The 20,894-nt window shown below is 30.3% G+C and overlaps 1 protein-coding gene across 2 annotated transcripts; it reads left to right on the top strand.

The window, feature by feature from the left end:
• Window positions 1-16,689: 16,689 nt before the first annotated feature.
• LOC109159995 lies at window positions 16,690-17,677 on the top strand. 2 transcript variants are annotated; one of them, XM_019308112.1, is made up of 2 exons: window positions 16,690-17,163; window positions 17,353-17,677. In XM_019308112.1, the coding sequence occupies exons 1-2, from the start codon at window positions 16,850-16,852 to the stop codon at window positions 17,408-17,410; spliced, it is 372 nt and encodes a 123-aa protein (XP_019163657.1). In that variant the 5' UTR covers window positions 16,690-16,849; the 3' UTR covers window positions 17,411-17,677. The 2 variants fall into 2 exon arrangements, with proteins under 2 accessions (XP_019163657.1, XP_019163656.1); XM_019308111.1 differs by having other exon boundaries at window positions 17,358-17,677.
• The last annotated feature ends 3,217 nt before the right edge of the window (window positions 17,678-20,894 follow it).

Here is a 20,894-nt window from a genome sequence, read left to right on the forward strand (position 1 = left end):
TAGGGAAGAGTACAGTTCGATTCGAACCTAACCGAGCACTATAGCAATCGAACCGAAATAATAGGGACGGATTTGGTTACGATTTGGAACCGAAATAAAATAAAATAAAATAATTGTTGAATTTAGACTATTTTAAAAATAAGAAATAGAATTTAAAATAATTAATTAATTAAATTTTGAATCGGTGGTTCAAAATTGAAATTGAAACCAAACCGAACCAATTTATCATTTACCAATAGTGTTTGATCATTTTCATATTTATTCTAATTCCACATATAAGTAGATATGACTGTGGTTCGGTTCTTAAAAATGATAAATCGTAACAGGAACTTTTTAGGAAGGTTTCAATTTTGGTTTGAAACGTCAGTTCAGTTCTAGTTTACGGTTCTTGAAAATGATAAATAGGAACAAGAACCTTTTAGGAAGGTTTCAGTTTCAATTTGAATTGCCTATTCAAAATTTATTTATTTATTTTTGTAAATTATATTTCTTATTTTTAAAATAGTCTAAATTTAACAATTATTTCATTTTATTTTATTTTTTTTCGGTTCAGAATCGTAACCATAATTGTTCCCACTGTTTCGGTTTGATTGTTATAGTGCACGGTTAGATTTAAACCAACTCATGGTAATTCATATATATATATATATATATATATATATATATATATATATATATATATATATATATATATATATATATATATATATATATATATATATATATATATATAAAAGCAATAATTTGATGGAGAAGAAAAATAAATGAAATATTTATTTTAAGGGTAAAATTGTCCATTTAAAGGAGGGAAAATCGTCACTTTTAACATAATTTAGGAGAAAAATGTGGATACATGAACAACTCAGAAGGAAAAAGTTTTATAAACATATAACTCAGGAGGAAAAAGTAACATTTTTCTTTTTATTTTTTCACTGAAAATTTGTAATTAATTAATTAATTAATAGTTAAAATTGGTGATTATTATAATTGAAATAAATGAAATAATAGTATTAAATCGATTTAAAATCTATTATTTTAAGATGATAATAATAATAATAATAATAATAATAATAATAATAATAATAATAATAATAATAATAATAATAATAATAATAATAATAATAATAATAATAATATTATTATTATTATTATTATTATTATTATTATTATTATTATTATTATTATTATTATAGTAATGATATATCGTTAAGGTTAATAGGATGTATGATTTCGCGTTTCTGTATGTGAATTATTATTACTATAATAATTACTATAATCTAGATATCTATCTCTATCTCTCTCTCTCTCTCTCTCTCTCTCTCTATATATATATATATATATATATATATATATATATATATATAAATATATATATATATATATATAATAATAGTAACTAATATTATATTATTGTTTTATTCAACATGTTAAATTACATGAATCTATTTATAAATTAATATGAATACAATAAATATTTTCACATTTGGAGGAAAATTTTTTGGAATTACATAAATCTATTTATAAATTAATATGAATACAATAAATGTTTTCACATTTGGAGGGAAAAATTTTGGGACAATTATTTTACTTTAATATATATAGAGATAGAGATAGAGATAGATATAGAGATAGAGATATTATTATTATTATTATTATTATTATTATTATTATTATTATTATAAATAGAAATAGTAATTATAGTAATAATAATTGGCTAATAGGATGATTCCGCGTTTCTGTCTTGTTATTAAGGCTGATTTTACGTTTTGTATTAAGGATTGCTTTAATTAAGGTTAATTTAATTTAAATAATTTAATTAAGAATGATTGAATTTAATTTAGGATGATTGAATTTAATTAAGGATGATTATATGTAATACTAAATATATAGGCTGATTTAATTTAATTAAGGATAATTTAATTTAATTAAGAATGATTATTTGTAATACTAAATATATAGACTGATTTAATTTAAATGATTTAATTAAGGATAATTTAATTTAATTAAGGATGATCATTTGTAATACTAAATATATATAGGGTAATTTAATTTAAATAACTTAATTTAATTAAAATACTATACTATAATAACGAATTATTATTACTACAATAATTACTATAATAATAATAATAATAATAATAATAATAATAATAATAATAATAATAATAATAATAATCAATATTATATTCTTCTTTTACTCAACATGTTAAATTACATGAATTAAATGAATTTATTTATAAATTGGTTAATTCGTTATTTTTTTTTTTGAATGCTACTGACTCTATTACAATGTAGTATCTGTTCATAGCTACTTTCTCAACCTACTGAAGCACAAAGAGCCAATAACACATAGGGGTGTGCAAACTTCAGATAATTTTCGGTTAACCGACCGAACCGACAAAGTTCGGTTAACCGTTTTTGAACCGAACTTTTTCGGTTCGGTTAATAGTTTAAAGAATTTTAAAACTTCGGTTAACGGTTAATTCGATTCGAAATGTCGGTTAACCGAATTAACCGAACGGTTAACCGAAGTTTTTAATAGATATATAAATAATAATATAAATATATATACTAATTTAAAGTTATGGATGTTTGGAGTTTATAATTAATGTTTTTGTATATTTTGTTATGAATTTATTATGATATGTATTTTATTTTAATTGGATTTATTATTTTAGGTGTTATTTTTAGAATTTTAAATTTTAGCTTTAAAAAGTTTGGTTAATCGAAAAAAATTTCGGTTCGGTAAATTCGGTGGAGCAAACTTCGGTTCGGTTAATGGAAAAAAAACTTCAATTTGTACACCCCTAACACCTCCACTGAGGCTCAAACTCACAACTTCCCATGTGAGAGCACAACCCGGGTGCCATCGCACAATGTGCTAATTGATTATTATAGTATAGTATAGTATATTATTATTATTATTATTATTATTATTATTATTATTATTATTATTATTGTTATTATTATTATTATAGTAAATAGTAATTATACTATTATAGTAGTAATAATTCGTTAAGGCATAGGATGCATGATTCCGCGTTTCTGTATGTGAAAAATTCGTTCTGTATGTGAATTATTATTATTACTATAATAATTACTATAATATATATATATATATATATATATATATATATATATATATATATATATATATATATATATATATATAAAATAGTAACTAATATTATATTCTTCTTTTACTCAACATGTTAAATGTTAAATTACACTAATTACATGAATCTATTTATAAATTAATATGATTACAATAAATGTTTTCATATTTGGAGGGAAAATTTTTGGGAATTACATGAATCTATTTATAAATTAATATATGAATACAATAAATATTTTCACATTTGGAGGGAAAATTTTGGGACAATTTTTTTTTTTTGAATGCTACTGGCTCTATTACAATGTAGTATCTGTTCATATATACTTTCTCAGCCTACTGAAACACAAAGAACCAATAACACCTCCACTGAGGCTTGAACTTACAACCTTCCAAATGGAAGTCCAACCCGGGTACCATTAATTTTTGGGACAATTAATTTGCTTTAATATATATAGAGATAAAGATAGAAATAGAGATATAAATTGTACCAGTGCTCACCAAATATACCAATTGGGGCGTTAATCTTGCAATCGTTATGCTATGGACCCGTAACAGTGCCGTTAAGCACTGTTATCTTTCTCCTTTTTTTTTCTTTTAAAAAAAAAATTCAGACCGCTTCGTTATAGGAGTATATGTTCATAATGTCAGAGCTCTATGTTCATAATTCCATAACTGTACATTCATACTTCCATAATTGTACATTCATAATTCTATAATTGTACATTCATAATTCAATAACTGTAACTTCATAATTTTCGAAGCTCTATGTTCACAAGTTTAGAGCTCTATGTTCATAATTTTATCACTATATGTTCATATTATAAGTTCGTAATGTTAGAGCTCTGTATTCATAATTTCACAACTGTACATTCATAATTGCATAACTGTACATTCATAATTGCATAAATGTACATTCATAATTCCATGACTGTACATTCATAATGCAATACCTGTACAATCATAATTTTCAAAGCTCGATGTTCACAATTTTAGAGCTCTATGTTCATAATTTTATAACTATATGTTCATAATTGTAAGTTCATAATGTCAGAGCTCTGTGTTCATAATTTTATAACTTACATTCATAATTCCATAACAGTACACTCATAATGCCATAACTGTACATTCATAATCCCATAATTGTACATTCATAATAGCACAAACGAATAACGCCGTTAACGGCGTTAACGGCAAGACAAAATAAAATAAAATAAAAAAATTTAAACTGAAATGACACGTTTTCCCTGAAAACGACGTCGTTTTGGACTCGTGTCCACAAGTCCACCGCATAATTTGCATTAATCTTGTAGGTAGTCTATCTATTGCTATATAATAGAGGAAAAGTGTCCAATAATTTCATTCCATATCTCTTAAAAGCAATTCAGTTTCTAAGATTATTAGTCATCCCATCCAAAAAAATCCTTCCGTAGAAATGGCGTGCAAACTCGTGGTGTGCTCTCCTTCTCTCCCTAATAGCATTTTGTAAGTCCAATCCTTTTTTTTTTTAAATTAGATAATATCCTCCCTATTGGAGTTTAAATTATTGTACATTAATTTTTTAAATCAATATTTCTGTTTCACTTATTTTCTTTAACAAAATTTTATAAATACAAAATCTTTTGGTGTTTCACTTATTTTTTGTGATTGTATGTAACTCATTGTTGAGAGATGAAATTAAAGATTAAAGTTTTTGCAGGCACACCACCCACGATGGTTGCTGGGTGCAATAGCAATCAAGAATGTGACCAATCAGCACATTGCTTTTGTAACACAACTCTACACAAGTGTGTTTGTCCTATTCAACCACACGATAATAATCTCGGCTACAGTAGCAATAATGATTTTGATCAATCGAAGCATATCTAAGTTTTAGTTACATGGATGTTGGGGATTTTCACTCCTCTCCAACTTATTCTATGTAATTCATGGTTGTCAAATAAATATAGTACGTACTGAATTTTATTGATTTGATGTCAATATTTCATATTACAAATATTTCTCTCCCTTGTCAATTGATCTTCTTACTATAATCTAAGAAAAATTCTTTTAAAATGAGGTAAATTATGGATTTATGATGTTGAAATTATTGGTGGTAATGATTATTAATGGATTAAGCACGCCGGCAAACATGCGGCTTCAGCCTCCAGTAACTTTTTTTTTTAAATTTTTTTATTGAATTGAAATGCTATGTCAAATGTCAGACAAGTAAAATTAACCGGTTACCTTTTAGGGGGCGTTTGGTTCACGGAATCTTGGATTACTACAGGTAATAGGATTACCTCCTGAAAGGTAATGCGAGATTTGGGGAATGTAAGATTACCTTGTGTGTTTGGTTTGGATGGTGTAATATAATATTACCTTGTTTGGCTCAGAGTTATATTTTAGGTTATATGGATCAATTTACAATAATGTCCTCAATAATATATATATATATATATATATATATATATATATATATATATATATATATATATATATATATATAATGTGTGTGTATTTATTTATATCTATGAATGTATATCAAAGTTTAAATATTAAAAAAATTAAATATATAAATATACACATATGTATATTTGATTATATAAACATATATTATTATTATTATTATTATTATTATTATTATTATTATCATTATTTTTTATTTTTATTATTATTATTATTATTATTATTTTTAGTTAACAAGGATAAAGTTGGAATAATTCAAGGTAATCTAAGATTACTTAAGAAAATAGGGGTAATCACATTACTACCACATCAGTTTTTAGGTAATATAACATTACCTGGTAATCTCATAACTTGAACCAAACAAGGTAATATAACATTACCAGACCCAGATTACCTAGGTAATCTAAGATGACCTGAACCAAACGCCCCCTTAGTAATTTGTTAAAGAGCAAATACCAATTTTCATCCCACGAGTATTAACAAAATGACAATTTTAGTCCACATGTTTAATTCCTACCAAAACTCATCCCACAACTATTGTTTTACTACCAAAGTTAATCACTCCGGTCACCGGAGATGTTAAAACACGCCGAAGTCACTTTGGTCGCTGGATGCCATTATTAAACTTAATAGTCTGATTAATGTATGTCATTCGTACCCTAATCCTTAATCCTTCTTCCCTCCCTAATAATTGTCGTTGTTATTGAATCCTTTTTGTAAGCTGTGAAAATAATTATTTCTCTGTTGTTATTTTGCTGTCAAAATACTAATTGAAATAGGATCATATCTGCTGTGAATTTTGCTGTCAAAATACTTATTCAAGCAAGACTATCTCTGTAGTGAATTTTGTTAACTTTATGGCGGTGAATTTTGTTGTCAGATGGGAGTGTAAGTTAATGCATTCATTTATTTCATATTCTGAATAGCTATGGTCCAAGGGATGGATGATGACGAATGTACTGTCAATACATCTATTAATTTAAGTTCCTTATCATTCCTTATTATATATCATCAATATTCAAAGTGACTCCGGCGTGTTTTAACATCTCCGGTGACCGGAGTAATTAACTTTGGTAGTAAAACAATAGTTATGGGATGAGTTTTGGTAAGAATTAAACATGTGGACTAAAATTGTCATTTTGTTAATACTAGTGGGATGAAAATTGGTATTTGCTCTTTGTTAAATATGATAATTGTATTGTTTTAACAAGTTACGTTTAAGGGTTTAATTGGATGTTTTTTAAGTTTGATGGTCTAATTTCACTTTGCTATATAGTATGAGGGTCTATTTGACCCTTATCCCTTCTTTGTAATTACCATATACTATTTACCATCTAAATAATCTGTGGTAATTACCAACCATATTTAACATCTAAATTTATTATGGTAATTAAACATAGAGAATCTCTTATTACGACGATTTTATATTTTTTTACTTCAAATAATATATATCAATTACCTTAACCAACATAATTAGTGTGGTGGTTTAGCACCTTATCCCTTAAGCATGAGGTTGGGGGTTTGATCTCTACCCATGTGAAGGGAGCAAACTATTGAAATTTATACTTGTCAAAATGTATATTTTATCTAATTAATGGTACAAATATTACAGACATAATGAAAGAAAATTAATCATACACATATTACAGACATAATTAAAGAAAAATTAAACATACACATATTATTGACATAATTAAAAAATATTACGTGCATAATTAAACATGTACATATTTTATTAAGAACTAGTATTTTACCTGTGCGATGCACAGATAAGACTTATACAGTGATAAGTTAAGAAATTTTAACATTAACATAAAGAATATTTCGTAAAAGATATTGATTTTGGAAGTTTACATGTTAAGATAAAGAATTTATGATCCTAACAATCTAATTTTAATTTAAAAACTCCACAAACAATTTAACCAATTGATACCCAGGCGAAGCATTGGACATAGTTTTATAAATGAGTTAATACCCAAAATCGTCCTCGACTATAGTGGTTTTTCTCAATTTCGTCCTAAGCGACTTTGGTGACCTAATATCGTCCCAGACTTTTGTGTTTCGCTCAATTTAGTCCTCCATTTGTTATTCCGTCAAATTGGTGTTAAATAAAGGGACAATTCAATAATGTCAATATTGTTCTCTCTTTACTTTCAACTTGTGAAGTGCGAAATTCCTCTTTCTTGTACGAATTACACCCAAAATTACTCCCAAACCTGCAAATCAAATTTTATATTCGCAGTTTTAGGAGTAATTCTGGGGGTAATTCGTAAAAAAAAAGATTTCGCAGTTCACATGTCTATGAGTAAAGAGATGCCAATATTAAAATTACTGAATTGTCTATTTATTTAACACCAAATGGACAGAATAACAAATGAGGGACCAAATTGAGCAAAAATGCAAAAGTCTGGGACTAAATTGAGCGAAACACAAAAGTCTGGGACGATATTAGGTCACTAAAGTCGTTTAGGACGAAATTGAGAAAAATCACTATAGTCGAGGACGATTTTGGGTATTAACTCTTTTATAAATATTTTAATTATTTTTTTATGTAATATAAGTTTGCAATAATATTATCATTTTAAAAAGTTTATCTATGTAAAAATTATGTTGATTTCATACAGAGATTTTTCATTTTTTTTTTTACATATGTAGAATCCAATTATAATTAGGCGTGCTTCAATTATAATTAACATTAAATACAAATCAAAATCTTTTTATACGCCTAATATTATTTTTAAAGGTTTCATCTAATTTTAAAATTTAAGAATTTATAACATTGATCGCATTTTTTAGCTTTTATATATATATATATATATATATATATATATATATATATATATATATATATATATATATATATATATATAAAACTTAATTTGGACATTACAAAATTAAAAAGAGTAAATATCCAAAATGGTCCCTCGACTATAGCTAAATTCACAAATTGGTCCTCAACTTTCAATTTCACCCAATTAAGTCCTTAACTTTGCAATTTTGACACGATTTGGTCCTCCATCTAATTGACCGTGATCGACGATCTCCAAAAGAACCTTCAGCTCTCGTTGGAGCACGTGGAGGCCTCCAGAATGACGTTGCACCGGTTCGGAAACACATCGTCTTCTTCGCTCTGGTACGAATTCAACTACATTGAATCCAAAGGGAGGATGAAAAAGGTGACCGGGTTTGGTAGATTGCTTTCGACAGTGGATTCAAATGTAACAGTGCGGTCTGGAAATGCAATCGGAACCTTAAAAAACCAACGATGGACCATGAAATTACATATATATCCTCAAAAATCACAGTCAACAAATGGTCAAATAGACAGAGGACCAAATTGTGTTAAAATTACAAAGTTAAGGACTTAATTGGGTGAAATTGAAAGTTGAGAACCAATTTGTGAATTTAGCTATAGTCGAGAGACCATTTTGGGTATTTACTCAATTAAAAAAAATAAATCAATTAAAAAATAGATTTTGGCTGGGCCAATAGCCCAATACATGATACCATCTAGCCCAAACCTAACCCACTGCTGCAGCCCAATAACCAAAACCCACTAAACCTAACAGACCAACCATTCAACTTCTCCTGTTGCCCTAACCTCGTCTGAAGGTATTCTTCCGTCTCGAATTGAGCAGGGGCTGAACTCGGTCAACCCGGCCGACGCCCAACAATCCCCCTCCCAGCACCTGCCGCAATGGTTGACCGACGCCCAACAATCCCCCTCCCAGCACCTGCCGCAACCTTTGATCACTACGCAAACCCGACCTCGGCTCTGATACCAATTGTTGGTCTCAGCGCTGCACTACACTCACTTCCCAGGGGGTCACCCATCCCGGGATTACCGGAAGTCAAGCACGCTTAACCATAGAGTTCTATGATACCTGGTTGTCATATCCTACTTAAAACCAATTGGTGATAAGTAGGTGGACATTAACCATTTAACCACATCGCCACGTCTCGAATCGAGCAGAGGCTGAACTCGACCAACCCGGCCGACGCCCAACATCCCTCGATTTAATTTTCTTTAGTTTAATGATTCTATAACATAGAAGTTGTAGTAATATCTGATTATGTAAAGGCTCTACGATTCGATATTGTTTGTATACTTGCATGTCTACATATTTAATTTTGTTTGTATAAATCTTGATTCTTGATTGTATTTTTCTGTAAAAGTTGACCATCGATTCAACTGATATAGATGCAAAGTAAGTCCTTGTATTCTAATTTGAGCTTTCAGATGTTAATATAACTATTGCACATGCAGCTGAAAAATATCCATTATTTTTTTCAATTCTATGTATTTTGATCTCATTTTCTGTTTAAAATGATAGTATATGCAACCAAATCTGTAAATGAAGTCGAATTTCTTCACATAAACAGACGAAAAAGAGCTGAAGATTGAAAAATTAGATGGTTATGTCATAAAGATAAGCCTCAATTTTGAGTATTTTTTAAAAGATCAAATACCAATTTTGGTCCCACGAGTATTAGCAAAATGACAGTTTTGGTCTACATGTTTAATTCCTACCAATTTTCATCCACGATTATTATTTTAGTACCAATTTTCATCCATAACAATTGTTTTAGTGCCAAAATTCATCACGCCGGTCACCCATTCGTTTAAGAAATGCCGAAATATGAAATTATTAAGGGTAGTTTCGTGCTTTTCAAATTAGGATCTCTATTTGAGCATGAATAAAGGGATTTAAGCCCTAAAATCTATCCCAATTTGTAGTTTTTTTCCTCAAATTAAGGTACGATGAGGAGGATAACTGCGAATTGGGATTGATCTTAGGGCTTGAATTAATTTATTTATGCTCAAATTGGAATCTTAAGTTGAAAAGGATGAAAATGCTCTTAAAATTTTTAGATTTCGGGATGTCTTAAATAAATGGGTGACCGACGTGATGAATTTTGGTACTAAAATAATAGTCATTGATTAAAATTGGTACTAAAACAATAGTCGTGGATGAAAATTGGTAAAAATTAAACATGTGGACCAACACCGTCATTTTACTAATACTCGTGGGACTAAAATTGGTATTTGCTCTTTTTTGAGAAAATGGTCAAATAGACACTCGAACTTTAGCTTAAAAGTCAATTAGGCCCTTAAACTTTTTAAAGGAGCAATTACACCCATCAACAATTCATTTAGGTGCAATGAAGCCCAAAAACAAGTTAATGACCTGCTATCACAGGTCATTAGGGTTCAGGCCACCTTCCGGCGAATTTTTCAACAAAAAAAATGTGACCAGCAACCGACCCAGATTTGCCAAAAATTTCGCCGGTCACTTCTTTTGTCGAAAATTTCGCCAGTCACTTTTTTTTGCCAGAAAGTTCGCCGGAAGGTGGTCTGAACCCTAATGACCTGTGATAGCAGGTCATTAATTTATTTTTGGGCTTCATTGCACTTAAATGAATTGTTGATGGGTGTAATTGCACCTTTAAAAAGTTTAGGGGCCTAATTAACTTTTAAGCTAAAGTTCGAGGGTCTATTTGACCCTTTTCCCCTCTTTTTTTAAATGCACAGATTTTTAATTACTACATATAATGATTTAGCTTTAGGAGGTATGAATAAAGAAAAAAAATCAACATGTAAAGGGATGAGGTTGAGAAGAATAAAAAATTGGAGGTATGAATTTAACTTACCTTTTCATCTGATATTTGCTTCCTCTTGCTTCGTACTCTTGTTATTTTAAGCCATGATAACCAACTCCTATGTGTGTGCTTTCGAACTTATTTGGGTTTGGATTTTATTACTATTATAATCATATGTTACTACAGAAATAAGATTAAAATGAAATCTTGTGCAATTATATGTTACTGCATAAGTGTAGATAACCAAAGATTTATGTTGTGCGCAAATTAGGAAAAAAAAAAAAAAAGAATACAATAAAATAGTGATGTTTGTTTGTAGATATATTCTAAACTTTCATCAATAGTGTGATTAATCTCTGTATATCAGATGTTACGAGAATGCTATTCTTTTTCAAAAGAAGGTTGAAATTTCGTATTTCTAGAATTCTATTCTTATTAAAAAAAAAAAAAAAAAAAAAAAAAAGTTGAAAGATGATACAGATTTACCAAATGTGCAGGTGTTTTCACTTCTAAATCTTAGCACGCCTTATTCTTCAAGCAAATATCTTCTTCATCCTTGTGAATGCTCTCCAAACATCCCTTATGCAGCTCCACCATTTTCTCCCTCTCACCTCCATGTACAGGCTATTTTCTGAATAGTGAGGGTGTATTTATAGTGTTGCAGGTTTATAGAAAGTTTGGTATATTTAATGTTAGTTTTGAGGAGTGCAAAAGGTATTTTAGATCAATAATTCTGATATGTGAACAACCTTTCAAATACTAAGATATTTAAATCTTAATGTAATTAATGGTTTTTTGAAAACAAAAAGTTCAAAGTCCAAAATAGTCCAGCAACCCAAACAATGTCGTATTAACTGAGCGAGAACTTTTGCCAAATTGCATTTGCTATTTCTTATTGCTATTTTATATCAGAGGATAATATATACTCATTAATTATCATAATTAATTATTCAGATTACATGGACGTCATAGTTAGCATAATATTAATTAAGAATGATATATATACTCCTTAATTACCATATAGTAATTATAATAAAATGACCTCGTTTTTGTTGGAATTAATGATAAATTTTCCTGCCCATATAGGAAATTAAACATATACATATTATGGTGGATAATTTAAGGAAAATAAACATACTCATATTACGTCCATAATTAAAGGAAAATAAACATACCCATATTACGTCCATATTACCGACCTGTATTTAACACTTTAATCTTGATAATTAAACATAGAGATTTCCTTCATTTGATTATATTATATTTTTGTTACTTAAAATAATATCAATTAGACACGCTCTTCCTTTTATTTTTTGTTTAGACTTTTCTTAATATAATTTTTATGTAATTAATTTCAACATTAATATACAAATCTTATCATTTCAAATAAGAGTCTGTTTGGAAAGCATGAAAATGACTTTTGAAAAATATTTTCTGGAAAATGAGTCATTTTTCAAAAAACATTTTCCTTTCCAGTGTTTGGTTGCATTTTGAAAAACTGTTTTTTTGTGTTTGGTTCATTATTTGGAAAATGAGTAGAATTGTATAATTAAACATTTTAATTATTTTATTTAGAATATTACAACATCTACAATAATATAATAATAATAATTTTAAATATAATAAAAAAAATAACTAATAATATATCAAAAATATTATGGTGGTGTAGTGGTAGTGGTGTTATTTGTTATATAATAATAATAATAATAATAATAACTGGTGGTGGTGGTGGTGGTGGTGGTGGTGACGGTGGTTGCGGTGGTATGGTAGTGGTGGTGGTGGCGGCGGCGGTGGTATGGTGGTGGCGGCGGTGGCGGCGGTGATTGCGGTGGTATAGTGGTGGTGGCGGCAGCGGTGGTGGTGGCGGCAGCGGTGGTAGTGGTGGTGGTGGTGGCGGCGACGGTGGTTACGGTGGTATGGTGGTGGTGGTGGTGATGTGATGGTGGTGGTGTGGTGGCGGTGGTATGGTGGTGGTGGCGGCGGCGGTGATGTCGTGGTGGTGGTGGTGGTGGTGTGATGGTGGTGGTGTGGTGGTGGTGGTGTGATGGTGGTGGGGTGGTGGTGGTTGCGGTGGTATGGTGGTGGTGGCGGTGGTATGGTGGTGGCGGCGGCGGCAGCGGTGGTATGGTGGTGGTGGTGGTATGGCGTTGATGATGTTGGTGGTGGTGTGATGTTGGTGTAAAAGTTGGAAAATGACTTCCCCCCAAAAAAAAGGAAGTCATTTTCCTCCAAAACAAGCCTATTTTTCAAAGTCAACGGAAAATTATTTCCGTTGACTTGATTTTCCAAGCACATCCAAACAATGGAAACTTGGAAAATGATTTCCAAAACTCATTTTCCAGGTTTCCAAACACACCCTAAATGTACATTTCAAATATTAGATGCTTTGTCGGGCCGGGGTGTGGGGGGCCTTGGGGTTGGAAATTCAACATTTTGGGAAGAATATAAAGACCATACATATACATGGGCGCAGCTCAGTTTGTCATACGAATGAAGTTTGGGGAGAATATAAAGACTAAGGGTGTGTTTGGTTGAAGGTTTTGCCCATATGAATGAGTATGAAAGTGATTGTTATTGTTTGGTTAATACATTTTTAGAACACTACTATGGATTTCGAATACCCCATCAATTGAAAAACTCATATCCAAATAAAATAAGGGTTTCATTCTTTATTCATTCTCAAACACTACTATTAGTAACTATTCTCATTCCACCTTACTACCAAAATGTCAAATACTTTCACCAAAACCCATTACCATTACCAAGTATTTGATACCCATTCCGATTCCGATTCCCATGTACGAACCAAACACACCCTAAATTTACCATTATATTATAATTAATTGAAGAATCAAAATTGCACATCGACTAATAATTTTTTTATAGAAAATAATTCAATTCAATGCTAATATAATAACGTAAGCATAGTTTTGGAAGAAAAAAAATATTTTGTTTAAAATTTTACCAGTGCTCACCAAATATACGAATTGGGATTGTTTTTATAGAAAATAATTCATTCAATGCTAATATAATAACGTAAGCATAGTTTTGGAAAAAAAAATTGTTTTGTTTAAAATTGTACCAGTGCTCACCAAATATATCAATTGGGGCGTTAATCTTGTAGGTAGTCTATTGCTATATAATAGAGGAAAAGTGTCCAATAATTTCATTCCATATCTCTTAAAAGCAATTCAGTTTCTAAGATTATTAGTCATCCCATCCAAAAAAATCCTTCCGTAGAAATGGCGTGCAAACTCTTGTGGTGTGCTCTCCTTCTCTCCCTAATAGCATTTTGTAAGTCCAATCCTTTTTTTTTTTTTTTTTGTTAATTAGATAATATCCTCCCTATTGGAGTTTAAATTATTGTACATTAATTTGTTAAATCAATATTTCTGTTTCACTTATTTTCTTTAACAAAATTTTATAAATACAAAATCTTTTGGTGTTTAAAAGAATTTGTAATATAATTTTTCTTTATGAAAAAACAATATTATTAACCGTATTTGGTTGGCATTTTCATTGGACCGAAAACGTTTTGTTGTAAATGATACTTGCTATCGGCATCATAAAAAAGTTCTTTAAATTAAATATTATTAAAAACTAAATTAATAAATAAAAAGTCAAGTCTCGTTATCCAGATATGACTTGTAATTTGGTATAAAGAGAGTTTTAAAATTTTTAGTGAGTTTAGGTAGTGTAAATGTAATGTATAATTACAAATTGTGATTGTATGTAACTCATTGTTGAGAAATGAAAAACTAAATATTAAAGTTTTTGCAGGCACACCACCCACGATGGTTGCTGGGTGCAATAGCAATCATGAATGTGACCGAATATCACATTGCTTTTGTAACACAACTCTACACAAGTGCATTTGTCCTGCTCTACCACACGATAATAATCTCGGCTATAGTAGCAATAAGGATTTTGATCAATCGAAACATATCTAATTAAGTTTTGGTTACACGGATGTTGGGGATTTTCACTCCTTTTCAACTTATTCTATGTAATTCATGGTTGTTGAATAAATATAGTACATATAGTACTGAATGTTATTGATTTGATGATCAATATTTCATATTACAAATATTTCTCTCCCTTGTCAATTGATCTTCTTACTATAATCTAAGAAAAATTCTTTTAAAAGTAAAATGATTATCTCTATTATGTTTTGTAGAAATGGCATAAGATTTAGTAAAGACAATTGATATAAATATATATTAAAAGTTAGAATTAATTATTTTTCAATGAAATCATGGAAAAATTGTAAAAAATGCCCCTCTATAATATGCCAATTATCAATGTCACCCCTGAATTATGAGTGGTGTAAATGTTGCCCCTCAATTATCAAAATGGTGCACATATAGCCCCTCCCGTAACGGATCTGTGGTTCCCCTTCCGTTGTCCATCGTTGGTACTTCGAGGGAAGGAAAAAACAACTAAATTACATATTTAATCTGACTTAATGGTGTCGTACACTAACGAGGAACCACATGTCCGTTACGACTTACGGGAGGAGCTATATGTGCACCGTTTTGATAATTGAGGGACAACATTTACACTGCTCATAATTCAGGAGTGACATTGATAATTGACATATTATTGAGGGGCATTTTTTTACAATTTTCTCTGAAATCATTTAAATGCTTTGCAAAGTTGGATTGACATAATTCAATACCATATTTCTGCTCTAGGCTTGTTTTAGCGAAAATTAATTCGTGTCAGTTTATTTTTTTATACATAATTAGCGTCAGTTTGACAAGGATATGTAAATATATAATTTGAATAAGTTAGTAAAAAAAATAAGAAAGGTGTATTTAATCATGAGTTTTGTAGATTTTTTTTAAATTTTAAAATGATATATATTTTTTTAGTATCTGTTATCACCTTCACTAAGGTTCAAACCCACAACTTTCCTACTTTCTCAATCAACTGAAGTACAAAAAGTCAATACTGCCTCCACTAAGACTCAAATCCACTCCCTTCTATATGGGAGTGCAACCCGGGTGCCATTAGACCACAAGATCTTGGCAAACAACTTTAATTTAATCTTTCTAAACTTCTAAAATTTTTGTGACATATCATATATTTTGATATATATTATATAAATTTATGTATTGTAATTGAATAAGAATTCAAGTTTGGTTACCACAAAAAAAGTGTATAATAAATTTAAAGGCAATATTACTTTTCACTATATGAATAAGGAAAAAGATCAAATTGGCCCCTTAAGTCGATCGGATAGTGCAATTGGATCACTTGACTAAAAAAAAGCTTCATTTAGATCCCCTAAATCTGTAAAATTGTTCAATTAAGTCCCAAGTGACTTGTTCCACAGGTTAAAGTCCTCACATTGTTGACACGTGTCTTTTAAAATTTTTTTTTTAATTTTGTTTTTTTTTATAAATTTATTTATTTATTTATTAATATATACGGAGTATATATATATATATATATATATATATATATATATATATATATATATATATATATATATATTAAAAAAAAACCCAGCCGGCCATGGCCGTCTTTCAAATTTGGAAGGAGAGCGGCCATGGCCGCCGCGCCCTCTGGAACAAGGGCAATCTAGTGCTGGGCGCCAACAACGACTCCTCGACTGCGACTGAGACGGCTGCAGCGGCGGAATCAGAACGGAGGCGTTCGAATTCATAAAGGACAACGGAGGCCATGGCTATGGTCGCCAATGGCAGCTCCAGGCTAGGATCTATGGTTTCCACCTATGAAAGATGCTTTGAAAGTGGTGCGAGGAGTGGACCTGAGGCAGAGGTGAGCCGTGAAGAGTATCTCGCCGAAGATGAGTTCGAGGATGATGATGAAGTGGAGGAAGAGGATGACGATGAAGACAGATTCAGAGGATATTCAGGTGGTTTCACGTCGCCGCCGGCTTCATCGAGCAGCGATGATTCATTGATTTGTTACTCACGGAGAAAGAAGTTTCTGGTAAACGATTGCGTGAAAATGACACAAATCTCCAATATGAGGTAAGAATTTTCTCTTAATTAATCAGTCTAGTTATTTCTTCAATTTTTACCGGTTCCTCTTTTTTTGTTTTTTTTCACAAAAAATAGATGCACATTGTGCAAGCTACAATTGATATTTTTGTGAACTTGATTTTATAAATTTTCTGTCCGTTGATTTTTTCATTTTTTTCATTTCCGGACATTTAATAGCTCAGCCTCCGCACGCCGTCAGAGTCGTCGTCGGCTTTCAGAGGCTTACATGTTCTGAACGACGAGATTTCTATGCTTGGCAGTGGAAGGCCGGCGAAGCTCAGATGAACATACCCTACCGGAATGGGTCGGTTGAAAGATCCGAATCGAGATCCTCGTTAATCGTTGACGCAAAAGAGCGATTTCATCACTGAGGAGGTGCAGTCAAGTCGAGATCTCACCGAGTTTTGTCGACTAGCGGGTGGAGACAGGATTGAATGATGCGGGAGACCCATTACGGTTGAAGTACTAAATCAAATACATTGATCCAGTTAACATATTTCAAAATTTTATTACATTACAAATTTAATAAAGTTTATAATAAATCATTTATAATTGTATCTATATTAAATTATTTTACAATATGTTTTTCAATGCACATTGCTTTGTATGATTGAAAGAATGAAAACATTCATGCATGTTTTAAAAGACTATTGATTATTTCTTGAAAAATCCTCTTCACATCATAATAGAATAGCAGGGCCGGTTCTGAGCATGTCTAACATGTGCGACCGCACAGGGCCCCCAATTTTTGGGGTCCCATATTTAAAGAAAATTATATTAGGTATATATAGTATACATGATTTTAGGCTTAGTGTAGGGAGATTGGACCAATTTGTGATAGGTAAAATTGAGCCCAATTGATAATTACTTTAAAACTCAAAAAAAAAAAAGAATATATATGTATGTATATATATATATTTTCTAATCATTTGAATCTCTTCTCTGCTTTTGGAAATTCCCAATTCAAAATCTCAAATAACAATTAGCATTTTCGATCGGGACGTTCTGGTAATTAGCAATTACTATTAATTTTATTTTTTAATTCAATTATATTCCCAAATCTCAATGAACAGTGTGCAGTGGTGATATTAATGGAAATGAAATGTATATTGAGCTAAAATTGCTTAGAGAAATTTTATTGAAATAAAAGATATGGGAAGTGAGTATATTGAATTCATTGAAACAGATGGGTTGTTTTCTAAATGCTACTATAGCATATCGAATATTATTGACTATCCCAATTACTGTTGCCTCTAATGAGATTTTCAAAGTTGAAATTATTGAAATCTTACTTACGATCAAGTATGTTGCAAGAGAGAGTCAATGAAATAGCTTTAATCTCCATTGGAAATAAGCTTTTGGAATTAGTTGATATAAAAAGTTTGATAGATGATTTTGCGTCTAAATGTGCACGGCACATAGTTTAGTTGAAATCTTACTTACGTCTAAACCTGCAAGTATTTATAATAAACCAATATTTGTAAAGGATTTTGTAAGTTCTTATAGATTAATCAATAAAAAATGTGAATTAATGATTGGGTTGCTTTGAATTAATTTTTTTTTAAATGAATGGGAAGGGCGAAGCCCGTGGGGACAAAAAAAAATAATAAGGTCACCACAAACAAAGGAGTCCCGATACAATCCTTACGAACGCACTCCGAACAAAAATACAACAGGGTCAATCGGGCTCAAGACCATAGTTTTTCGCCAGTCAATCCGTTGCTTGGTTTCGGGCTCAAGACCATAGTTTTTCGCCAGCCAATCCGCTGCTTGGTTTTGTTCACGCAAAACATGGTAGCACTTGGCGTTCCAACCCCTCTTGATCCCGCTCTTGCACTAAAAAATAATGTTGTTTAAGCTAAGGTTTCCCCACTCTTAGCATAAAAAAGAGGATCATTAATCCAGTTAACCACGTTTGCTGAGTCACTTTGAGGCTTCGACGTTGATTCGAAACGTCCTCAAAACCCCTCCGCCTGCAGTACAGTCCCTAGCTTTGAATCAAGAAGAGACGTGATAGGAAGAAGTGAACAAATTGATGATATTAGGGTTTGACCTTCTTCAATTATCATAATGCCCTTAGCTTCTTGGTAAGCATATATACAAGGAACCTCCTTCGCTTCCATTAGTAAGACTCGATTATTAGTCATTCTTCCAAACTTTCACCTCTATGACCAGTTAAAATGGAGCACCTCCTTTAATTGCCCTTACAGATAAATAAACACTAATAGAGTCAAAATGTAAATAAACAAAAATGATTGTTTCAAAAAAAAAAATGAAAGGGTAAACATGGGAGAACATTATTCCCTCTTATTAAATTTGTACATAAGACATATACAAAATGTTGGAAGCAGGGTAATATATATTCATTTATGTATTGACAAATTTAATCCTAATTAATGTATGCCATGTGACATTGAAATTATGGACTCACTTTACACATTAATTAATGAAGACATAATCACGGATCAACAAGCAATAATTTTCTAGATGACAAATGTTGTCACGGGATGCCAGTTACAGGGGACATCATTATATTTAAAATTCTGTCTTCTAGCTTTCATACACGCAAAAAGTTATGTATAAAGCTTTTGCTTTTCTTTTTTTTTTTTTTTTTTTTTTTTTTTTTTTTTTTTTTAAATTAATTAATTTCTTATTTCTATATAATTCTTTTCAATTCCTTTATCTTAAAAAAACATAAATTGTTGGGAAAAATGATGTTTTTATACTCTAGTGAACGTATTTTCTAAATTGAAAAAAAAAAATGGAGAATTGAGGAATTGCATAAAGAAAATTTAAAATAAAAATAAAGAATTGAAGTAACATTTAGATCACAGTTTCAAATTAAACACTACAAAGAAGCTTGGGTAGGGTATATATAATTATAAAATATTACTTCAGATTTTGATTTATAATAAAGTTCAAAACTAATAATTGGATTGTCATAGATCAAGTAATCATATATACCAAGGTTACTTTGCAGAAATCTGATAGCTGAAGTTCCCGATTAGAATCGGAATTAAATACTTGATAATTAAAACAATTTTTAATAAAAATAGATTGTATGATAGTGGATGGAAATCAAGATCTATATATTTGTGTATGTAAAAGATCTTATTCAAGCCTTGTTTTTCATAAAAGGTATTTAAAAATAATAATAAGTGATATCTTTTGTATTTAATACAATCGTATATATTATTTCGATTATCAGGTAATATCAACATTTACTCTCCAAAGTATCAAGTATAACCAAACATAACATGTATAATTGTACTTAGTACAAATTAAAAAAAATATATATATATTAGTGAGTGCCTATTAACACCTTAGAAAAAAGTCTCAAAACACCCACGCGGACTTAGCTTAGTGATGTGGTTCAGTACATAGGTAGTATTTGGGAAAGAGACCAAGATTGTTAGAAACTCGGCAACGGCAGTGTCGGATTATGTCCTGTCTATTGAGCCAATGATGAGTTTCGGTGATTTACCTCCTCCCACATGTTCTGTCGGGATGGGGTGTGGTATAATTATTAATATTATTTATATGAATAATATATTGAAATAATTGATAAGACATGTGACCTATGGAGGTAGATGTTTTGAGGAAGACTTTAAGATGCTAACTGTAAACTGACATATTTATTTATGTTTGGTCTGATCTCTAACATTAATAAGCCTTTTTTTTTTTTTTTTGTTTTTATCTATTTTCAATTCCTTTGTACT

Source organism: Ipomoea nil, unplaced genomic scaffold, assembly GCF_001879475.1.
Source record: "Ipomoea nil cultivar Tokyo-kokei standard unplaced genomic scaffold, Asagao_1.1 scaffold2845, whole genome shotgun sequence".
Taxonomy (NCBI): domain Eukaryota; kingdom Viridiplantae; phylum Streptophyta; class Magnoliopsida; order Solanales; family Convolvulaceae; genus Ipomoea; species Ipomoea nil.

What these genes read in the sequence shown, in the direction of transcription:
- LOC109159995 (XM_019308111.1), top strand. Translation starts at nt 16,850, where the DNA reads ATGGCTATGGTCGCCAATGGCAGCTCCAGGCTAGGATCTATGGTTTCC. An exon ending in ACACAAATCTCCAATATGAG is followed by an intron (nt 17,164 to 17,357) that starts GTAAGAATTTTC and finishes TTAATAGCTCAG; the next exon opens with CCTCCGCACGCCGTCAGAGT.